The sequence below is a fragment of the Castor canadensis genome, chromosome 11, assembly GCF_047511655.1.
Source record: "Castor canadensis chromosome 11, mCasCan1.hap1v2, whole genome shotgun sequence".
In the NCBI taxonomy this organism is placed as follows: domain Eukaryota; kingdom Metazoa; phylum Chordata; class Mammalia; order Rodentia; family Castoridae; genus Castor; species Castor canadensis.
The window spans coordinates 86,867,083-86,890,689 of record NC_133396.1 but is presented as its reverse complement, the minus strand read 5'-3'; the positions used below and the strand labels follow the sequence as shown (position 1 = coordinate 86,890,689).

The window sequence follows — 23,607 nt, the reverse complement described above, 5'->3', positions numbered from 1 at the left end:
TGTATGTTCAATTTCTCAAAAAAGAAATCTTTTAAAATAATTTATCACTATGTTGACACACACTTCTTTATAGAAGAGACCACTCTTCTTTATAGCCCATAACACTACATTTGACACATAGTAGATGATAAAAGAAAACTATGATAACAGCGTAAGAGAAATTTCCCCCAAATCCACTCTACAAAAACACAGCCTGTAGCAGACAGCCATTCTAATTAGCTCAGTCTCCTCACAAACTCCTTTGTCTGATTAATAGATTCCCATACTGTTCAGTGGGATCCAGACCAGGATGAAGCTAATCAGAATCTATCCGCAGAATTTTTAAAAACTAAAGCTAGAAAGGAAACCCCATTTTCTTCTTTTATCACAACGACATAAAGAAAATGCATATGACCACATTATTCACTGCATGGTAAAAATCTATCAGTAAAAGGGAGAGAAGTGTGGTTCAAGTGGTAGAGCACCTGCCTAGCCAGCTCAAGGCCCTGAATTCAAACCCCAGTATTATAAGTAAGTGAATAAATATCAAAAAGGAAAATCAGAGCTGTCCTAGCAAGATAAGCAACAGACATAAAAAAAGATTCGGATAACATTCAAATCTCTATTCTCATCTGCTTGCAGTATTCAAGAGAAGTCACAATTCTAATCTTTGCAACATTTGTTCAGCTCATCCTTTCTGTGTATGTGAGCTACTCACATCACACTTCCTTACTATATCAATAAATAGCTACAAACTAGGTCAAGGTGTGTATTTGCTAAAATTAAGGTTTGTGTTGGTTGTAATATATCCAATTCGACTAACATGTACAATTTCACATTTATTTACATGAATTAAGTGCAATTTTATATTTATTTTCATTTAATCACATCTCTTTAAATGCTCTTATTTAAGCCACATCACTGCTGCTATACATAGATACCTGTTGAAAGGATTTTTATTTGACGTAGATAAAAATAATCTCTGTTTCACTTCCAAATGTCAAATGTAGAGGGGATAAATACAGCAAGGAAAACAGTCACTAGAAGAAAACAACCAATATAATTGCTTCCTATTAAAATGCAACTCTACTTCCTCATGATCTTTAATACCTTTCGTTAACACAAACTAGCCACTGCAAAAAAGTTATACTGTAAGGAATTTGCTCTTTTCTTTTTGTTGTAAAAACAGAGTTATCCCTATGTAGTACAGGTTGGCATCCAACTTGTGATCCTCCTGCCTCTGCCTTCTGGGTGCTAGGATTAGAGAAATGGCATAAGGCTTGGTTTAGGAATTTGCTCTTTTAACTTGAAAATGAGGAATCTGTAAAGGGTGACTTTTCAGATGTTTTTAACCAAATAAAAAAGGATGAATTATTAATACTACCCTATGGTTTTTCAACATTCCTATATCTTTTTCACTGAAATAAAAATTATCATTTAAAACAATTTGTTTTTAAGTTCAGCTACCACTTACTGCTTCCAGTTGTTTTTTCTTCTGCACTAGTAACTCCAACATTAGGTTGACATTGGCCAAATCAAGATTATCTTGGTCAGTTCCCAACAAATCTTGAAATATTTGCCACCTGTGGCCATTCTACGAATAAAAAAAAAGAAACACAATAACTGCTCAACATGATCGTTTTACAGATTCCAAAACAAGTGTTTACCTGTTACTTCTTAAACACACTTATTAGACAGATACTAAAAATACACTATCATCTTTCAACTTATTTGTCCCCAATTAGTGGCGCTGCACTGGCTTCTAGTTATAACTTAAACACTATTTCCCCCTTAAATGAGTTTAGGTAACACATATGAACGGCACATTAAAGACAAATGTTAAATCAAAATCTCTAAAGGTATAATTTCTCTTCAAAATAAGTAACTAGCCATATTTGTCTAGCCATATTTTCAACTTTGCACTTGGCAAGGTATTAAGCTCACTTTTCTCAGTAAATTGCATTAATCCTTTTAAACTGAGACTCTTGAACAGTTTATTCTAAATACCTACCTAGTATTTCATCTTGCAATATAACCCAAAAAATGTCACTATTAAAAGCCAACTGTCGCAGATCTTTTAAAAGATGATCATTCTACGGAACTAATACAATGTAGCTAAGAAAGTTATTTATTTGAACCTTAATTTTCCTTTTAGAACAACCTTCAATAAATCTCCTTTAAGAAAAATCAATTGCATACTAAGTTTTAACATCTAATCAATATTAAATAAAAACAAAATGAAATTACTGAAAATAGTAGTAAGAGTTGAAACATACGGTGCTACTCACTGAGTGGTCCAATTTGAACCTCTTTTCCTCAAATCTTTGCTTCTGTTTGAGAATGAGCTCATTCACTGAAAACAGAAACAAAAAGTATGCAAAACTCATATTTTTATTAAAATGTATCTTACTGTTCTGTTTAGATGGATTCTATTTTAATTTTAAAAAGCCCCAAAATTAAAAAGATGCCAAATAGACAGTGTTAATTTATTTCCTTTCAAATTAAAACTCTTTCCCAATACCTACTAATACGTCAAACTCTATTACCACAGAAAAAGTCTTTAGAAGATGTACTTTCTCTTACATGTTTCTAAATAATCAATCTATTGGTGCTTGGGGAGGGATACTTCCTCACCACACCAGCCTGTCTTATGTTCTGCATGCTAACAAGCATGAGCAACTTAGTGCCTACTATGAGATAAGCACTGGAGATCTTTATTTTATTTGTTGTGCCTTTTCTATAAATACCATGACAGACACTATCAGTTTCTGATCTAAAACCATCCCATGAGGGGGTTTTCCCTCCACAAAAGAGAAACACCACTAGATTAGGTAGGCACTTTACCTCATAGGTATTATTTTAAGTTAAGAGAGCAAAGAATACTAGGACAGAAAGTGTAAAGAACTTACTTAGGATGACATGAGTTGGAAACCAAGTCTAATCACCTAATACTGACAACTATACCTCAATATAATTAGATATTTTTTGAGGGGAAAAAAAGGACAGATGCCAAGACCATACTAGACACTCAAGTTTCAAAGATGAGTAAGATGATTCAACCAACTCAAACTAGCAAGACAGATACATAAGATATGATACAATAGTTGTGATAGAAAGTGATGTTCAACACTATCCCAAAACAGATTTCCAAAGTATACAGGTCAGATATCATTGAAACAGAGTTACACAGTTCAGGGATCAATCAAATGTTAACTAGTATGCTTCACAAAACAGTAACTTAAGAACTGAGCCAAACAGGCAGAGAAAGACTAAGCAGGGAAAGGAACAGAGAAGAATTTAGAAAAGGTGTGTGTGGGCGGGGGAGGGGTATATCAAAATCATAAAGCAACTGGAGATAAAATGTTTTAAAATAAATACAGGTGAGACACAGGACCACAGTGATTTGGAAAATGTTTATAGGAGCTAAAATCTAAGGCAAGGAATATAGGAATATTGAAGTCTGATTTTAAAGAGCATGAAATAAACATAGTTCACAAAATTATTGTAATACATAGAAAAGAGAGAAGCTAAAAAATATACTGGGAATAAACAAGTAAACAAGAGCTTAATGTTTCAGTTGCAGAAACCATCTGAATAATTATTTCTTAAATAATTGTAATTCTGTGTTATGTTAGTGCATTTAATAAGAAATCTCATACCACTGTATTCGATTTTTGCCAACAATACTGTTAAGGTCAATTATTAAATACCACAAATTAAATTGCAAAACAGTTATAGAAAGTGAAGGCAAAGGAAAATATGTTAAATGGTACACAGTATTATATAAATTAAATTACAAACTTACTGAACTGAAGTTTTTATTAATGGATCAGATTTTTCAAGTAGCTATCTGAAAAAAATGATTATTCTGTTCCTCTTCTTTAAAAACTAGATCCTACAAGTAGTAGTAATCCCTGGGGAATAAAAGAAGTGATTTCTTTTTTTTTATACACATTACTTAATATCTTCACCAAGGAAGAATTTTTATTTTTGTACTTTAAAAATAGAAAAAAACCTCTTAAAATGCAAGCTATACACAATGAACTCAACATTCAAATGTCATTCTGCCAATTCCATCAAGATCACACATTTATAGAGAAAATATCTTCAAAACTATGCCATAACTCATAAATAAGAAAGCAAAATGGTCAATTCTATTCTGTAATGTTGCCAACTTATTTTAAAATTAACAGCATGCTGATAGGAAAAGCACACCAACTAGCTTGGTCTGTATTCTACAGACTGAAGTATTTAATCACTGGATCATGTCTTACCCATCAATGTGCAGTTGCTGGGACATACTAAGCACCTATTGTTTGTTGAATTCATAATTTACACCTTAATGACATGACCTTGGATTTCAACCTTGAAATGCCACTTTTAGCTAACACTCTTGTATTTCTAATATAAGCAGTTCTCATAATTGAAATGCAAACCTGAGGGATGACTTATACGTGCATTAATTATAATTCTATGAAGTCTTATCCACAGTAGTACTAAAACCTTTAGTTGCTCTAGCAACTGCCATTTTAGAGGCAACATAAAGAGTAGAAGCATAAACTCTTAAACCAAACTACTTAAAACCAAATCCAAATTCTACCAGTAACTGGCTGTATAAATGTGTAAATTATACCACATGTCTTGGCCTCAGTTTTCTGAGGAATGATGATGGTAACAACAGTATCTCATAGGACTGCCATAAGTATTAAAGTAAGTGCAAGCGCATAAAGCATCTACTGCCTAACAATAGCTGCTTCTTCTTTTTCTTTGAGACAGGATCTTGTTATGCAGTCTAAGATGGCCTGGAACTCATGATCCTCCTAACTCAGCCTCCAAAGTGCTGGCATTAGAGGTGTGCATTACCACACCCAGTTTAAACAGAAATGCAAGGTGTTCTTTACATTAATGACAAAGATGCCCATTCATACAGAAGTAAGAACAGAAGAAAATTTTAAATAACACATTTTACATAGAGAAAAAGGACAGTGAAACTGACAGAGGAAGAAACAACACATGAGACATACACGCAACACATGTAGGTGAGAGATGACAGAACTGGGAAAGCTAGAAATTAAGCCTTGGCCATAGAGAAGAGTACCTGGAGAGTTGGGGGAGAGGGAAGGAATTAAGCATGTGTTAAGAGTGTCATGGCATCAGAATTTCCTTCCTTTGGAGTCTGAATAATATTCCATTATATACGTATATCATATTTTGTTAATCCATTCAGTCTTCAATGGACTATAGGTTGCTTCCACCTCTTGGCTCTCATGAATAATGCTGCTATGAGCATGTGTATAAAAATATTTCTTCTGGACCTTGCTTTCAGTTCCTGGGATGTATACTAAAAAGTGGAATTGCTGGATCATATGGAAATTTTGCTCTTAACTTTTTTCAGGAACCATCATACTGCTTTACACAGTGATTATACTATTTTATATTTTCAACAACAGTACACAATTTCGCCACATCCTTGCCAACACTTGATTTTGTTTTCTTTTTTTTCCCACAGTAGCCATCCCAATGGATATGTAATCTGTAGTTTTAATTCCTTTTTTTTTTGGCCCTCTTTTACTTTTGCCAATTTATTACAAAGGCTATCTTAGAGGATCCAGTGATGAACCAGATACAGAAATACATAGGGTAAGGTAGATGCGAAAGGGCATGGATCTCTTGTACAGTCTCTAGACATGTCACCCTCCCAGCATGTCCATGTTCAGCAACATGCAGCACTCTGTGTTCTGTGTTCTTGGATTTATGTAGACGCTTCACTAAGCTGCCACAGTTGATTAAATCATTGCCCACTGGTGATAAACTCAATCTTCATCTCCTCTTCCCCTCGCCCTCCCTGGGGATGGAGGGTGAGTTGAAAGTTACAACCAACTCTCTACCTATGTGGTTGGTTCCCTGGCAACCAGTGCTCCTGGGGCTACTTAGAAACTCCTGGGCATCAGTTGTCATATTTTACTTGTTTACTTTGTGACTGGACGTGACACATTCTACTTGTAACCAGTCATCTTCATGAATTGTTTACCTATTCTTTTGGCATATTAGTTTAGCCTTACTATTTCTGTTGCATTCTAATAGCCCTTACACTCTAAATTCACATTGAAATTGGTCCCATAATTTTATGTTGAAGTTTGATATGATATGTAGAAGGTGGATATCCTTTTGTCATGAAGAGTTAACACCCCACCCTGAATGAGACTTTCAGACTTAGGAGAGGAAAAGAGCGATCTCAAAATCAAAGGAAATGGAGAATAGAAAGAATGTATGCGAAGAGGGGGAGAAAGGGAGGTTGGAGCAAAACAGTGAAAAGAGAAAAAACACTATGGAAAGTTGAGTATTTTCTGGCAGGTCAAAATGTAAAACACAAGTAGTCGCTACATCCTAACTCTGAGCATGATGCTATTTAGAATTAAGAGTTAAGCCCTCTTACTATGCATATGAAATAATACTCAACTACATCCCTACGTATAACTGACAATACAGCTTGTTATTCATTCCAAAAGCATACAGATGACAGGTATCTGACAGTATCTTCAGCAATTCCACAAGTAGAATTTTAGCTTCTTGTGTGTGTGACATAGTCTTACTATGTAGCCCAGGCTAGCTATTAACTCAAGATCCTCCTGCCTTGTCCTCTAACTGCTGGGTCTAAAGGCATACTGCAATTAACTAGAAAATTTTTTTTGATATTCACAGTTGGCTTCTGACTACATGTTAATGCCAACCATTTACCATTCACATAAACTTAAGGGTTCAAATCTCTCTTCTCAAAAACTTTGTATGTTTTCCTTCTCAAGTTCTTTTTTTTTTTTTTCTTTTGGTGGTACTGGGTGTTTGAACTCAAGTCTTCACACTTGCTAGGCAGGTGCTCTACACTTGGGCCACTCTACCAGCCCCAGTTCTTACTTTTCAATTGCCTTGCCAGTTCACAGGTTCTCTTCCCTCATCCAGGAATCCTCACACCCATCCTGTTTCTCCCCCTTTCAGTCAATATTCACTAAGCATAAGTTCCCTCCCCATTAGTCCTTTCCTCTAATACTTCTCAACCCTCCTCCCACAGCAGAAGCAATTTGCAATACTATGTAGAGAGACACAAAGGTGTTCTGAACCTCTAGCATTATCTTAAAGCCTCACCTTGTGTTCAATCACATACATAAAATTCTAAAGGCTGTGTCAGTTTTTGTTTTGTTTTTATGAGAGTTAAAAGCAATATATTGTAAGAACTTTTGTAAATATCACAATGTATACCCAGTATAACAATAATAAAAAAGGAAAAAAAGTAATATGATATGACAATAAGAATATATGGAATCTATGCCATAACCTAAACAATGAAAGCACTCTGGTTAGTAGAGAAGCATGCTTACCACTGAGCTAGGTTTTCTGAATAACTTAGGGCTAGCCCGTATTTTGGAAGAAAGAAAGAATACTTAAAAAGTAATTCAAAAGACTCACCCAAGAAATTAGGATAAAGATGGTCAATATTGTCCACAACATAGTTACACTTTGGACATCTGTTATTGTCCTCCAAACTCTGATGAATACACTTGTAGCTGTTAGCATGAAAAGAATAAAACAGGCTTAATTAAATCAATGAAAAAATTAGCGTACTGGTCAAAAAATGTCTACTAGTGTCCTACTCATATTCAACATGAGTAACCTAACAATTTACATTTATTTCAGTTTATATTTTCACACCACAAACAAGATATATTGAGCATTACACAGTAAAGAAGTTATTTCAAAATAAACTCAACAACCTACCAGATATAAAATTTTTTAAATATCTACTATCTAAATTTTAAGTTTATTTAATACACATAGTACATAAAAACACTAGATAAGCAAATGCCTATGGTTTTAGTTGTACAAACAAGCCATTTCTGTTCTTGGAATGCTGATACCCTTAACAAGCAAAGGTTCATTCAAACAAACAAAATGAAAAGAAAAACCAAAGACAGAGAGTAGGCCACAGCATGAGAAAACTGTCACCTTTAGTAGTAACAAAAAGTAATTCAAAATTACAAACTAGTTTTACTAATCAAAACGGAAAAACAAAGAAAATACTGCTGTAGTTACAGAAAATACATAGATATGAACAATTTTATGTAGTACTGCAGGAAATGTAACCTGCACAACCTTTCTAGAAGGCAAGATGTGGGGGAAAACCTTAAGATTCTGCATCCTCTTTAACATGGTGGTTTTTCTTTTCTTTTCCTTTTTTTTTTATGCAGTACTGGGTTTGAACTCAAGGCTTCACGCTTGCAACCACACCTCCAGCCCTTTTGGCTGTGGTTTTATTTTATTTTCAATTTGAATATATGGTCTCAATTTTTGCCCAGGTCAAACTGGACTACAATCCTATTTTAGACTTCCCATCAGAGCTGGAATAATCGGCATACACCACTACACCTAGCTTCTTTCTGCTGAGATGTCATCTCCCAAATTTTCTGGCAATGCTGGCCTTGAACTGCTATCCTCCCAATCTCAGCCTCCCATCTATCTTAAAGAGAAAGGCACATGTCACCATACCCAACTATTAGTTGAGATGGGGGTCTCATGAACTTTTCGCTTGGGCTGGCCTGGAACAGGGACCATCCCTATCTCAGCCTCCCCAAGTAGCTAGGATTACAAGGTGTTGGCCACCGGAGCCTAGCTCAACATGGTGACTTTTACTTCTAGGGAATGTATCCTAAGGAAATTATATAAGGATTAGGGGCATGGCTCAATTGGTAAGAGCGTCTGCCTAGGAAGCACAAGGCTCTGAGTTCAAAACCCATACCACCAAAAAAAAAAAAGAAAAAAAAACTAGGAATTATAATAGATATGCACAAGGTGGTTCAATTCAGTTTGTTAACATAGCAAGCTAAAATAGAAGCAAATTAAACATCAGAAAATTGACTACATATATCTGTAAACATCAATCCAATGCAATGTTATATTGCCAATAAAAATCATATTATAATACACATGATGTAAAAATTAACCTATTAATAGTTATTGCTGGAGAAATATGATTATAGGAAATTTTTCCTTTCATATATTTCTAATACATTGAGCATTTAACAACCGTGTTTTACCTTATAATAAAAACTCTTAAGTGTGTTATTCCTATCACAGAAAGATATCAAGCTTACATGAGAAAAAATATCACTCTTATCACTGTAAAGCTGAACAAAATTGACAATCTACCACACAGTGAATACAAACGTATAATACATTTAACATATTAAAAGAATTTGTATATATGTACATTTTAAATAAATTGATAAGGACATTCACCACAATGTTCCCAGTTTTTCTGTCTGGGGGTAAGAACTGTCTTCTTTTTAGATATCTTTAAGTCTCTACAGTAAATATGCACTACATACGACAATTAAAAAAATAATTTCTAAGAAATTACAAGGGTATTTATAAAGACTGTTCTTAAAAATAAAGTATGTTCTCTTCCGTATTCAAATTATTATAATTTTTACATCCACCTTATCAACAAACAAAAATATCCTAAATTCATCAGGTTTTACTGTTCTAGTTAGCAACTCTTTTCTCATCTCTTTACTTTTAAGGTAAGTAAAAAAGGAGAAAGGTACGAAGAATCAAAGAAAACTGATCTTTGGCATAGCACAGGGGCCTAAAGATTGAAGCATGTATCTGGTACATAACAGACATTCAAATACCTACTAAACAAATGACTTGCAAGTGTCCAATTTCATCACCTCTTATATCTATAACAACAGGTTATAGGGAACAACTATACATTACCATATATCACAAGGTATCCTTCCTATCTGACCACAAATTTCCTACTGGGAACACCAGCAAAGGAACTGGCATAATGTAGTTATACAAATAGAACAGACTAAGAATCCCAAAATGGAGAAATTTATAATTTGCTTGGAAAAAAAAGAAATGAGTTATCTTTACCAGGAAATACTCCCACATGATAAAATTTACCCCTTTAAAAAAAAAATCAGTGAATTCACATAAAAAGAGTCATGAAGGAAAGAATCTGAGAAGGTTGTTAAACATGACAGGTAAGGATGGAGGTATGGATCAAGTGGTACAGAGCCTGCCTAGCAAACATGAAGCCCAGAGTTCAAGCAAGAAAAGAAAACAGACAAGCAGGAGGAGGACTTGTTAGGTGTCTGCAAATGGTGCCTATAAAAAAAAGTTCAAGGCTGATGATATAATTCACTGGTTGCCTAGCTTTCGTAAGGTCCTGGGTTCAACCTTCAGCACCACAAAAAAATTCAAAAGAAAAATTCTTAAGTCAGAGAGCTTTTCAACATAAAAGAAACTATTCCAGAAACTAATAGAAAGCATCCTCCTTTCCTTTTTGTTGTGTCCTAACCATATCCCATATCAATAGGCTTACTATCACACTATCCCTTTCAGAAGAAAAAAATACGTTTGGGAGAGAGCCAAAAAAGAATTGTCCTCAGCAAAAAAGTTTGAGAGACTTTTCTGCATTGAATTTGACAACACCCATCCATATTATAAAATTAAATTTGATCAAATTACATACCACTAAACAAGTATTAAGTGATAACAATAACTATCCTATCTTGTACTCATCTCTGTATGTGACTGTCAACCCTCTTCCACTTCTCAGTAAAAACACAGATTTGTTTTGTTTGCCTCTATAAAGTCTAGTATAATATCTGTCAAAGAAGTGGAACTTAATAAATTTCAAAACTCAGCCTAACCAAAAAAAAAAAAAAAAAACTGTAAATACGTATCTTTTCCTGTCTGTTCACAGGATGCATAGATAAAAAAAAAAACTGAGTTACTAGAAAATTCTAAAAAAAAAGGACAAATCAATACTAATCATTAAATATAACTACACACAAAAAGATTAACAAATCCCAATGTCATTCTTCACAGAAACAGAAAAATCAATCCTAAAATTCTTATGAAAGAATTAAAGACTCTAAATAACAAAGGTAATCCTAAGCAAAAAAGAATAATGCTGGAGATATCACAATACCAGATTTTAAATTATACTACACAGTCATAGCAACAAAAATAGCATGATACAGGCACAAACACAGACACAAAGACCAATGAACATACAGAAGACTCAAATAAAACTATACAACTACAGTCATATGATATTTGACAACAGAAAAAAAAAGCCTCTTCTATAAACAGTTCTGGGGAAACTGATTATCTACATGAAGATTGAAACTAGACCTCTATCTCTCACACTATACAAAAATCAACTCAAAATGGATCATAGATCTTAAGGTAAGAACTGAAACTCTGAAATTACTACAGGAGAATATAGGGAAAACTGGATATTATAGGCACAGGCAATTAGTTTCTGAATAGGACTCCAAATGCTCCAGAAATAAGAGTAAGAATGGACAAATGGGACTGCATCAAATTAAAAAGTTTCTGCATGTCAAGAGAAACAATTACCAGAATCAAGAGACAACCCAAAGAATGAGAAAATCTTTGCCAACTATGAATGGATAAAAGGATTAATATACAAAAAATACAAAGAGATAAAAATATTACAAAAAAAGAACAAATAACCCAATTAGTAAGTGAACAAACAAACTGGACAGTTCTCTCTCAGAAGAAATACAATGGCTAATAAATACATGAAGAAATGTTCAGCATCCTTAGCCATAAAGGAAATGCACATCAAAAAACTACACTAAGATTCAATCTCATCCCAATCAGATTGGCAATCATCAAGAAAAACAAGCAAAAAATGCTGGTGATGATGCAGTGGGAAAAGGAACCCTCATCTGCTGTTGGTGGGAAGACAAACTATTACAACCATTATGGAAATCAGCATGGGGGTTCCTCACAAAACTAAAAACAGACTTACCTTACGAATCCATCATACCACTCTTGAGTGTAATACCCAAAGGAGTATAAATCAATATATAAGAGAGAAACATGCATATCCATGTTTATTACAACTCAATTCACATTAGCTAAACTACATTGCCGTAGAATATTACTCAGCTATAAGAAAAATGAAATTATATTATATGCAGGAAAATAGATGGAACTGGCGATCAAGCCAAGCTCAAAAAACCAAAGATGACATGCTGTCCTTCATTTGTAGAACCTAGACCTAAAATGGTGACAATAATAATAACCGGACATGAGTGTAAAAGAGGGACTCTCCAGTGGGTGATCAGTTGGGAGAATGAGGCAGAAAGGAAAGGATACCGAGGGGTGAAGCGGACCGCTCAGTAATACACGCTATACACAAACATATTAAGACAGCATAATGAAACCCACACAACGCTGTATGAAAAGGGTAGGGAGGAGAGAAAAGATAGAGGAATGGTAAAATAACAGAGAAGGTGAACTTGTTCCAAGTACACGTACACATGTATGAAATTATCACAATGCAATCCCCTTGAATTATTAATGTATATTAATTCAAAAATAAAAACTTTTCTAAAAGGCTAACATGATACAAGATGATGAATTAGCCTAGAGTCACAAAAAACAACCTGACAACCAGACTGATGACCTATATACTGGAACTGTGATTAACATGTAACAAAACAAAACAGTAAATCGGGATTTGATAAATGTGAAGTCTGAGAAGTGAGGCACAGGGGACAAGCTGGAGACAGCAGAGGGACAAAGGCGGAAAAACAATTTATCTCACTATTATATAGAAGCAAGGTTTTATGAAATCAGTGAGTTTCAGTCAGCCTACCGCTCATACTAGCATCACATGATAAAAGAGTTCTCAAGGAAGAATGAGTAATTCAAGTGAAAAAAGTACCTGCTATTCTGTCTCTAACCTGCTACTACTACTTACCACTTAAATGTGGATGAAAGATAAACAATCTATGTGGTCCAATTTGAAGTAACTCTAACAATCCAATGGAGATTTGAAGGGATATACTGTTTCTCTCTGATTTACCAGTCAGGATTCAAGTTGGAAAACAGATGACCCAACAGTTTACTATTTATGACTGAAGGTCCAGAGGCCTCACATGTTAGGATAAATAATTGTGAACTTCTGCTTTAAACAAAATTGTAAATTGTTTCTGTCTAGCAAGTTTCACACTGGGCCTGCCAGCTTCCATTTTATTAGTTCCTGCCAACTTCATGGTACTTATCCTACCAGAACCTGCTCTTAGGAAGGTATCTTAAAATATATTCATATCAGTGCATAACAAAATAATTTACATTGTGACAAGGACATAAGCCTAAACTGTTTTGATTTCGGGGTGAAAAAAGCTATTTAGAAAATCAATGGGACTTTCCAACAATGACTTAAGGACACTGTGAAGATTACAAGACTCATTGAAAAGACCAGGCCTATCCAGTTATAAGGTCAATCAATAGCTTATTACCTTTCACGATGGAGTTTGAACTGATCCAGTCATTTGTAAATATCACAATGAACATTTGTAAATATCACAGTAAGTTAAAAGGGGATAAGCTAAAAAAAAAATCCCACTTTACAATAAATTAGCACTTGGAACAACTCTGAATCTATGAAAGGAGAGAAAGTGAAGGAAAAGGAAAATAAGGGAAGGAGCAAGAAGTGGACAAAGAAGGAAGGAAGGAAGGAAGGGAGGGAGAGGAAGAAGAAAAGGAAAAGGAACAAGAGGTTGAGAAACTTGACAAAGGTTAGGTAAATTTTAGAACTGTAAGTCGTATTCTGGTTTACCAACTTCAAAAGCTAGTACTAGATAACAGTTCTCAAGAAGACAATTTGTTCCCCAAGAGATACCTGGAACTGTCTGGAGACAATTTTGGTTATCATAACAGTGAGTGGGGAAGATAGTACTAGGTAGAAGTCAGCAACAATGTTAAACAAATGACACTACGTCATAACAAAGAATTATTTGCTCTAATATAGCGATAGTCCCAAGATTGAAAAAAACTCTACTCTGGATCACCCAAATTTCAGAACAACAGTGTTGCTAAACAATTAGCCTGAAAAGACCAAGACCATACATGTATCAGGTTAAAAGTGAGATCCATATGACTAGAATTTCATTAGTAATTAGGAGCAGAGTGATTCATGAATCATAGTCAGTGTCAAGACAGACTAAAACAATTCATTCAAGAAAGCAAAATAGCCCCTTAAAAAAAAAAAACAGAAAGATTCTAAAGAAATATTCAATCATTCTTTAAGTGATAACTTTGAGGCTAGGAAAAAGAAAGACTAGAGGAAGGAAGCTATTTATATAACAGTACAATAAAAGTTGCTATTTCAAGCCAAAAATATATACTGCTTTTATTTTAATAAAGAACATAATTAGTGCTGGCTAAGTAAGCTATTTTTACTCTAAAAATTTTTAAATGACGAAGAGATTAGATATGCCTAGCACTGAAATACTATGCTGGAGGTGAAACAAAAGGACTTACAGACTTGTGTTAATACCCAATGTTCTTCATGAATAAAGGCCATCATATTTACTGTATACTATATCCAATTTCAGCATAAAATTATGGGACCAATTTCAATGTGAATCTAGAGTGTAAGGGCTATTAGAATGCAACAGAAATAGTAAGGCTAAACTAATATGCCAAAAGAATAGGTAAACAATTCATGAAGATGACTGGTTACAAGTAGAATGTGTCACGTTCAGTCACAAAGTAAACGAGTAAAATATGACAACTGATGCCTAGGAGTTTCTAGGTAGCTCCAGGATCACTGGTTGCCAGGGGTACCAACCACATAGGTAGAGAGTTGGTTGTAACTTTCAACTCACCCTCCATCCCCAGGGAGGGCGAGGGGAAGAGGAGATGAAGATTGAGTTTATCACCAGTGGGCAATGATTTAATCAACTGTGGCAGCTTAGTGAAGCGTCTACATAAATCCAAGAACACAGAACACAGAGTGCTGCATGTTGCTGAACATGGACATGCTGGGAGGGTGACATGTCTAGAGACTGTACAAGAGATCCATGCCCTTTCCCATCTACCTTACCCTATGTATTTCTGTATCTGGTTCATCACTGGATCCTCTAAGATAGCCTTTGTAATAAATTGGCAAAAGTAAAAGAGGGCCAAAAAAAAAGGAATTAAAACTATAGATTACATATCCATTGGGATGGCTACTGTGGGAAAAAAAAGAAAACAAAATCAAGTGTTGGCAAGGATGTGGCGAAATTGTGTACTGTTGTTGAAAATATAAAATAGTATAATCACTGTGTAAAACAGTATGATGGTTCCTGAAAAAAATTAAGAGCAAAATTTCCATATGATCCAGCAATTCCACTTTTTAGTATACATCCCAGGAACTGAAAGCAAGGTCCAGAAGAAATATTTTTATACACATGCTCAAAGCAGCATTATTTTTGAGAGCCAAGAGGTGGAAAAAACCTACTGTCTACCGAAGGCTGAATGGGTTAACAAAATGTGATGTATATATGCAATGGAATATTATTTAGCCTTTAAAAGGAAATTCTGACACACTCCACAACACAGTTGAACATAAAGGACATTATGCTAAGTGAAATCAGTCACAAAGAGACAACCTTATGTTAGTATACTAATATGAGCTATCTAGATGACAAACCTATACAAACAAAAAGTCAAATAGTGGTTATCAGGGGCTGCAGAGATGGGAAAGGCCAGAGTTCTTTTTAACTGGCATATAGTTTTAGTTTCATCCGATGAAAAAGTTCTGGAGATAGTCTGTACAACAAATGAACATATTTTACACTACTGAACTACACACATCAAAACAGTAAAGGCTGCAAGTTCTAAGATGTATATTTTACTACAATTAAAATTTTTAAATAATGATCACATCATGTAAGATGATTTAATCTAAAGAAACATGAGTAAAAGTGTTTAAAGAAGAGAACACAGAACTTTTTAATCATCTATGTGCTTTACCAACATCCTTCTTAGACCTCTCTACTAGGCCTTCACCTATCCTCAAAGTAACTGATGTTTCATGTTTGATCTTGATTGGTCAGTACCCATTATTTTCTTAAACAGCAAAGTTCCTGTTATTAGTTAATAAATGCAAAAGCTTTAAAATCTATTTTAACAGCCTATACTAAATCTGTGTGTTTCACAGAAATTATGTACCAGCCATATCATCAACTGTCAAACCTGTAAAGGTATATCAAAAAAACAGTATAAAATTAGTTTAATTTTTCATTGGTTACATTTATATTTAAGTTTAAAAAAGTCAAGACTATTTCACCAAACAAAATCATCTTACCAAAAGCTGTGGCCACATTTTGTCATGTATGCTTCCTCAATCATATCAAAGCAGATGGGGCTAAAAAGAAAATAGAAAAAAATAATTGATAATTTTTTTCAGTAGACTGATTACAAGTAGAAAAAGGCTAGTAACAATATCAACGAAATCAAATTCAATATGTAGTTAAGAATTAATTCATCAAACCTTCCATCAGTAATAGATAAAATTTCCACTGAGCTGAATTTTTCAAGATTGCTGATAAAATCAATCTGTTCAAAGTCACCCAAGTGGCCATGGATTTCAAAAGAGATTCAATGAATGAATTTCAATGGTTCAAGTATTTGAATTCAACCCATATTTTTATAATGCAATGTGGTCATCAGACCACTTAAGAAAGTTTCTTACCTCATCATCCCTGTACTCAAAAGATTTGCTAATCTAAATGCTCTCTTTTGAGAACTAGAGATGCAGCTTTCAAGGGTAAAACACATAACTAGCTTGCACAAGACCCTGGGTTCTATCTCGGGTAGGGGTTTGTCTCTTTTCTGTCCAGTTCCAATGAAAACTAATTCTTTGTGTGATGTTATTTCTATTATGCTTACATAACAGGTAATACAGTACCTATTACTAGATCTGTTTTACAGACAAGGAAACCAAGGCATAGAGTTGTAAAAGTCACATAGCTAGGAAGTAACAAAGTCAAAACTCAAATTCAAGTCTATGTTTTTAACCACTATCCTATACTGTATTCTCAGTTAAATTTCAATTCTAATTCTCTTCCCTGTTTTCTTTTAGAGGATCCAAAAAATTCAAAATTCCAGGCTTCCTTGTTAGGATTGGCCATATCACTACCTGAAAGGACAGATTTCCTTCCTATAGATAAAAAAATACAATGCCTTTTAAAAAGACATTTCCTTTCTCTTCCTTCTTCAAACTCTAATAAAATGTCTAGAGATACAACAACATCTTGTGACCATAAAGACAAAAAAATAATCAGCCAGCAAGATAAGATACTGGTTCCTTAATGACATCCTTGAGTAGCTATATCATTCTACCTCTGGACTTCCCATTGCTTGAGAAAAGTAAGTCCTCACCCTCTTACATCAGTATCAACTCTTCTCGTACTGGCATACAAACTCCATCTTTACTGATGATACAGTGACTCTTAAAACTGAAATAAATTCACTCACTCCTGAACCAAAACACTATCCTACAATGTGGGTGTTAAGTCTAATAGCAGAGTCAAATGTTGTAGATGATTACAATATAGTGAGAAAAAATATATGAGGATACAATGCCTCAATGGGACCCTTAGGAAAGACAACTAATTTGTTCAGAGTAATTAAGGAAGCTTCAATGAGAAGCTGACATCTGAGTAAATATTTCAAGGCAAGGAGGTAAGGATCTACGTGAAAGTCTAAGAGAATAGTAATTCAGCAGGGAGAAGAACAAATGAAAATGTCCTGAGGGAGGATATATACCTGACATGTTCAAAGATCAGCAAGAAGGCCAGCAAAATAAGCAAGTAGGAGAAGAGGATGCTAGAGAGGTAATAGAAGCCACCTTAAATACTACTCCTAGTAGTATTGAGATCTTTGGCTTTTACGGTAGGCAAAACAGAAGTCACTGGAGGATTCAGAACAAAGGTGTGACATCCCTTAAACACAGTGATGAACCATATTTCTCTACCTGATATGTTGAACTCTACAGAAGCAGAGAACAGAACTATGGTTGCTAGAGGTTAAAATAACTAGGAAATTGGAAATATTGGCCAAAGGTGCCAAGTTTCAGTTAGTTATACTATACTTTAGAGATCTACTGTACAGCATGTAGTTAATAACTACTTAATAATACTATATTACATTTGAAGTTCTTCAAGAGAGTAGATCTTAAATGTTCTTTTTTTAATAAAAATTTCTGCCCAAACTACATCCCAATTAAATGTTCTTACCACAAAAAGAAAAAGGAAAAAAAGTATGTGAGGAGATGCATGTTAATTAGCTTGATTGTGATACATACACATGTACCAAAACATCAAGGTACATACCTTATATACATACAACTCTTGTTTGATTAGACTTCAAGGATGGAAAATGTTTTGGCAGGGGAGGGCTCAGGATAAGTTTTAGGAATCTGTATAAAGTTTTATGGTTTGTATAAAATTTCAGGCATCTGTGTATTTGGCCTAGTTACTAGTTCAGGTATTTGCTATGCTTGTACTTGAGCTGGACTTCTAGTCCATGTTACTTGAATACTATTCATTGCCAGGATATGGATGTACCTGGAAGGTTATGCTATGTGAGTAAATCATGAAAAGGAAGAGAAAACTTCATAATCTCATATGCAGAATGGAGAAGCAAAACCTGTTCAGGCAGACCACATGAACAGTTAGAAGGAATGAGCCAAAGGTACGTTTAACAACATAGCTTGGCATTTTGTCGAGTGAAAATAGAAATGGAAATGAATGAAATCTAAGGCACATACAAAGAGTATATATTTCACAGGGAAACATACAGTCAAAGACATACAAATACATAACAAGAATACAGAAAACTAAGAAAAAAGGTTAGGGGAATAGAGATCAATAAAATAAGGGAAACTGAATCCCTTATTCAATAAGATCTACCCCCAGTAATATGTGTCATTATATACCATTTAAAAAGAAATAACTCAGAGGTGTGGCTCACGTGGCAGAGTGCCTGTTTCACAAGTGTGAAGCCTCCCTGAGTTCCAATCCTACTCTCACTAAAAAGAAATAACTCTAATTAAATGAATTATTTCTTATCAGTTAAGAAAGTTTATTTTAAGGGGCCAAGAACAATGGCTCATGCTGTAATATCAGCTACTCAGCAGGCAGAGATCAGGAGGATCATTGTTTAAAGTCAACCTAGGCAAAAAGTTAGCAAAACTCCATCTCAACAAAACAAGCTAGGTGTGGTGGTAGGTCATAGCTAGGAGGACCATGACTGAGGCCAGACCAGGGCAAAAATCTAGACCCTACCTGAAAAATAACCTAAAGGAAAAAGGCTGGAGATGCATACTGAGCTCAAACCCCGTACTTTAAAAAAAAAAAAAAAAAGCATTTTGTAAGAAAATGTGGTATTGACACATAATGGAAATACAGTCATAAAAAGAGTAGCAGTTTTGTTATTTTCAGCAAAATTAATGGAACTGGACGATATTCAGTACAATATGTCAGGCACAAAAAGACAAATATCACATGTTCTCATTGTATGTAGATGCTAAAAAGTTAATCTCAAAAAATCAGAGAACAGAATAATTGTTACCAGTGCCTGGGAAGGGTGTAAAAGAGGGAAGAAGGAAACTGGAAAGAAGATGGTTAATGGTTACAGTGGTGCAGGTGGATAGAAGGAATAACTTCTAATGTTCTGTATCACAGAAGGAAAACTATGATTGACAACAAATATTTCAAAACAGCTAGTAGGGAATATTTTGAATATTCCCATCACGAAGAAATAATGAATGCTTGAGGTGATAACTATACCAAATTGTCCTGAAGTAATACTACACATTGCATACATGCATCGAAAGGTTACACTAAAATTACTATGTGTCAGCAAAAAATAAAAACATATCTTTTTTAAAAGGGCTGCTGAGGGAAAAAAGAATTTTTAATTTGCTTCCTTTTTTTTTTTTTTTGTGCTAGGAACTGAATCCAAAGCTAAGTACCCCCTCTACTACTGAACTATACGTACCTGTTGTACTACTGAGCTATATATACTCCCAGCCAAAAAAGAATTTTATTTATGCATCTCCATGAAGCTCTTTAGACCAGTTCTGTCTTATTTAAGTCTTGTGAATACATACAACAAAATAAAACCAGAGTTTCCCTACAAATTCCCATTTTTCAATACCTAACTTTTCTGAACTTTTCACTAAGTCACTGATATCCAAATTTTCCTACAATATACTGCCACTACATTACTGATGCATCATTTATTAAAATAATCCATCCTAGAACTAAGTCAATGATACAAGGATCTTAACCTACTTTTACACCTAGTCAACTGACCTACATCTTTGGAAATGTTGCTGAACATGACTAATTTTCCATATCCCACAATCTCTTCTGTACCTCGCCCCTACATACAAGCAATTAGTTCAAAGGAATGAAAAAGTTAATTCACAATTATCTCAAAGACTTTATTTCAATCTGCTGGAAATCTACATTCATGCTTTGAGGCAGATATTTTGTTATATTTACACATCTGTATAAAATGACAGCTACATACAAGTACCATCTAGCCAACAGCAATTGTTAAGATTCCATCAACTGGCCAGGCCTGATGGCTGGTACAGATTTATAATCTCAGCACTTAAGAGGCTAAGGCAGAAAGAAGGTAAGTTCAAGGTCAGCCTGAGCTACAGAGTAAGACCCTGTCTCAAAATAAAATTAAGAGATGGGAGCTGGCGGAATGGCTCAGGTGGCAGAGTGCCTGCCTAGCAAGCATGAGGCCCTGAGCTCAAGCCCCAGTACCAAATAGATAAATAAATAAATCTAAAAATAAATAAATAAAAATAAAAGCAGGGTTGGGGATGTAATTCCGTAGTACAGTGCTTGGATAACATGCACAACACCCTGGTTATGATACAAAAAAAAAAAAAAAAAATACCGTCAACACCAGATTTTTAGATGCCAAAGTAAAACAAAGCAAGAGTGGGGCCCTGGTGGGACCAGTGGACAATGTTCTTTGAAATGAGAAACATGATTAACTTGGTTCTACCTGAGGTCCAAAGTTAACTGGGAACAACTTTCCTCTCGTGTATACTTAGAAAACTGGGTGAGAGACAAATGAGTACTTTCAGATACTGAACACTAGACAGCACAGAACAGAGATCCTTGAGGAAACAAAAACAAATGAAGTAAACGTGTTCTCACTTATATATGGACCCCACTTATCATAAATCAAAATTTTTGTGTGGAGGCCCAAAGAGAGAGAACACAAGCAGAGCACCACAAATTCACTGACTGGTCTGAGTTCAGGAGGGATAAAGAGGGTAAAGTTTTTAAATCAAGATAACAGAGGAAAAGGAGCTACAAGGAGGAAGAACTCTAGAAATCAAATTTGTTGCTGAGTACTAGTAACTGTGCCCACAGTATAGTCCTACAAGACCAGGAAAAAAGAGGGGGAGCTATATAACTCAGGGCATTCAACAGAGACCCCAGAAGGGTCAGTAGTAGTAGAGCCTAACTTGTTCTAGAAAAAAAATGAATACATGTAACTTCCCCTAAAAAGCACTATTTAATTTTTTTAAAACCTCAAAAACAATCGAACTGATCTCCATGAAACGTAACTGCCTGTCAGAATAAAATCCAACAACATAAAGACAATGAAATCAAGCACCGAAAGGAAACTTTATAATGTCTACCATTCAATTTAAAAAATTACTAGATGTAAAGCAGCAGGAAAATGTAACCCACAAGAGAAAAAACAGTCAATAAAAACAAAATAGGAAGCCAGGCATGGTGAGACATGTTCGTAATCCCAGCAATCAGGAGGCTAAGACAGGAAGACTCAGAGTTTGAGACCATCCTGGCTACACAGAAAGACCCTGTCTCAAAAAAAAAAAGGTAGATAGATATGAAAATGATAGAAAAGAACTCTAAACAAATATTACTAATAAAATTTAAAGAAATGCATGAATGTGATTAGGAGAAAAATGGAAGATCTACAAAGAATCAACTGGAATTAGAACTGAAAAAATATATCTGAAATGAAAATCCCACCTACAAGCTAGCAGAATATTGGAAAAACAAAAACACCATATGTGGATAAAATTACTTATAAATATTCATAAGAGTTGTACTCAAAAAGGCCAAAAGCTAGAAACAACATTCAGGTTGGAGAATGAACTGTGCTATACCTACTTACAGAATGTGAAAAAAGGAGATGGCCACAGTGGCACAGGCCCGTAGTTCCAGCTATTCAAGAAGCTGAGGTAGGAGGACTACTTGAGCCCAGAAGTTTAAGGTAAGCCAAATACAGCAAGACTGTCCTACTGATACACACAATACAGTTGAACTTCAAAAATACACAAGTGAAACAAACCACAAAAGGGCACACAATGCATGAATTTACATGTAATTTTATAGTAGGAAAACTAAACTAGTAACAGAAGCCAGATTAATGGTTGCCCTGTCCTGGGTACAGGGGAGATGAATTGCAAAAGGACATGAGGAACCTTTCTAGAGTGACAGAAATGTCCTATATTTTAAGCATGTTAGTGATTACAGAGTACATGCATTGCTCAAAACTCAGCAGCAAATTGTACCCTTAAAAGAAGTACATTATAGTACATGTAAACTGAAACCAATTTTTCAAAAAGAAAAAAAAAGTTCTTCACAGCATCTTCAGGACAAATATTCAAAGTACCAGCCCAGCCTACGACACACACTCAATTCTAAGTTAATTAATCAAAAAAAAAAAAAAAATCCTAGAAATTTTAACAGGACATTCTGAGAATTACAACAGACAGAAGAACAATATATGTTTGTAATGGACTGTAGGTTTGTCTTTCCTCAAAATTCCTACGTCAAAACCATAACCTCCAATGGGATGGAATCCGGAGGAAGAAGAAAAGCCTTTGAGAGACAACTGGGAATCACCATGATGGACTGAGTGTTTTTAAAAGACTAGAGTTTGCTTTCACTGAACCATGAAAGGACACAGCTATCTACAGTCTAGCTAGAGAGACCTCACCACACACTGGATCTGCTAATGCCTTCATCTCAGGCTTCTCAGCCTCCAGAACAGTGAGAAATAAAAGTTCTTTTGTTTAAGCAACCCAGTCTATGGTATTTTTGTGAAAGCAGCCCAAACTAAGACAATGTTGTAAATTTGTGTTTGAGTACAAGACAATCGTTAGAGTCTGACAATGCAGATATGGACTGGGGGCAAGAACTCTCTCAAAATTAATAAACTAAAGCATTTACCACAATAAATAAACAAAGCCAACAATGAGAAGAAATCAGGCTTACAATCATCAAATAACAAGCACCAGCAATTTCCTGCGAGGGAAGGTGAAAGAGCATGGATATTACTCTTCTGAGATGCAAGTGTGAAGAGAGAACTGAGGACAGAACAAGCATGAAAGAAAAGCTGAAACCTAACTCTATGCTAAAGACACCACAGTGAAATCTGAAGCCTACAGCTACCCCAACATTAACATCCTAACAGAGAAGAGGTATGATTATTTCTAGGTATAAAGATTATTTACCTAGTCTTCACTATTCTACATTGGATGTCCAGTATGAGATACACATAAAAACAAGACTAAACAAACTCCTGACAAGAGTCAAAGCTATCAACAAGATTCTAGGCAATTCAACTGGTAAAACTATGAGACAAGAACTTTAAAGTAACTATGATTAATGTTAGCGGATCCAGTGAAAAAGATAACAAGTATGCATGAAAAGATACGCAATTTCAGCAAAGACATTGAAG

General features: G+C 34.9%; 1 protein-coding gene across 6 annotated transcripts in view; it reads right to left on the bottom strand.

Annotated features, from left to right (window-relative positions):
- Nucleotides 1-23,607, bottom strand: part of Cop1 (COP1 E3 ubiquitin ligase) — a 197,551-nt gene that overhangs the window by 164,921 nt on the left and 9,023 nt on the right. For 2 of the 6 annotated variants that reach the window (XM_074047399.1, XM_020163713.2), the window contains exons 2-5: nt 16,160-16,219; nt 7,441-7,538; nt 2,256-2,332; nt 1,454-1,573 (exon numbers count right to left, since the gene is read on the bottom strand). In XM_074047399.1, the coding sequence (XP_073903500.1) occupies nt 1,454-1,573; nt 2,256-2,332; nt 7,441-7,538; nt 16,160-16,219 (355 nt within the window). Of the gene's footprint in view, nt 1-1,453; nt 1,574-2,255; nt 2,333-3,784; nt 3,860-7,440; nt 7,539-16,159; nt 16,220-23,607 lie in introns of those variants that run through there. The other 4 variants (XM_074047400.1, XM_020163714.2, XM_074047401.1 and 1 more) reach the window with 3 other exon arrangements.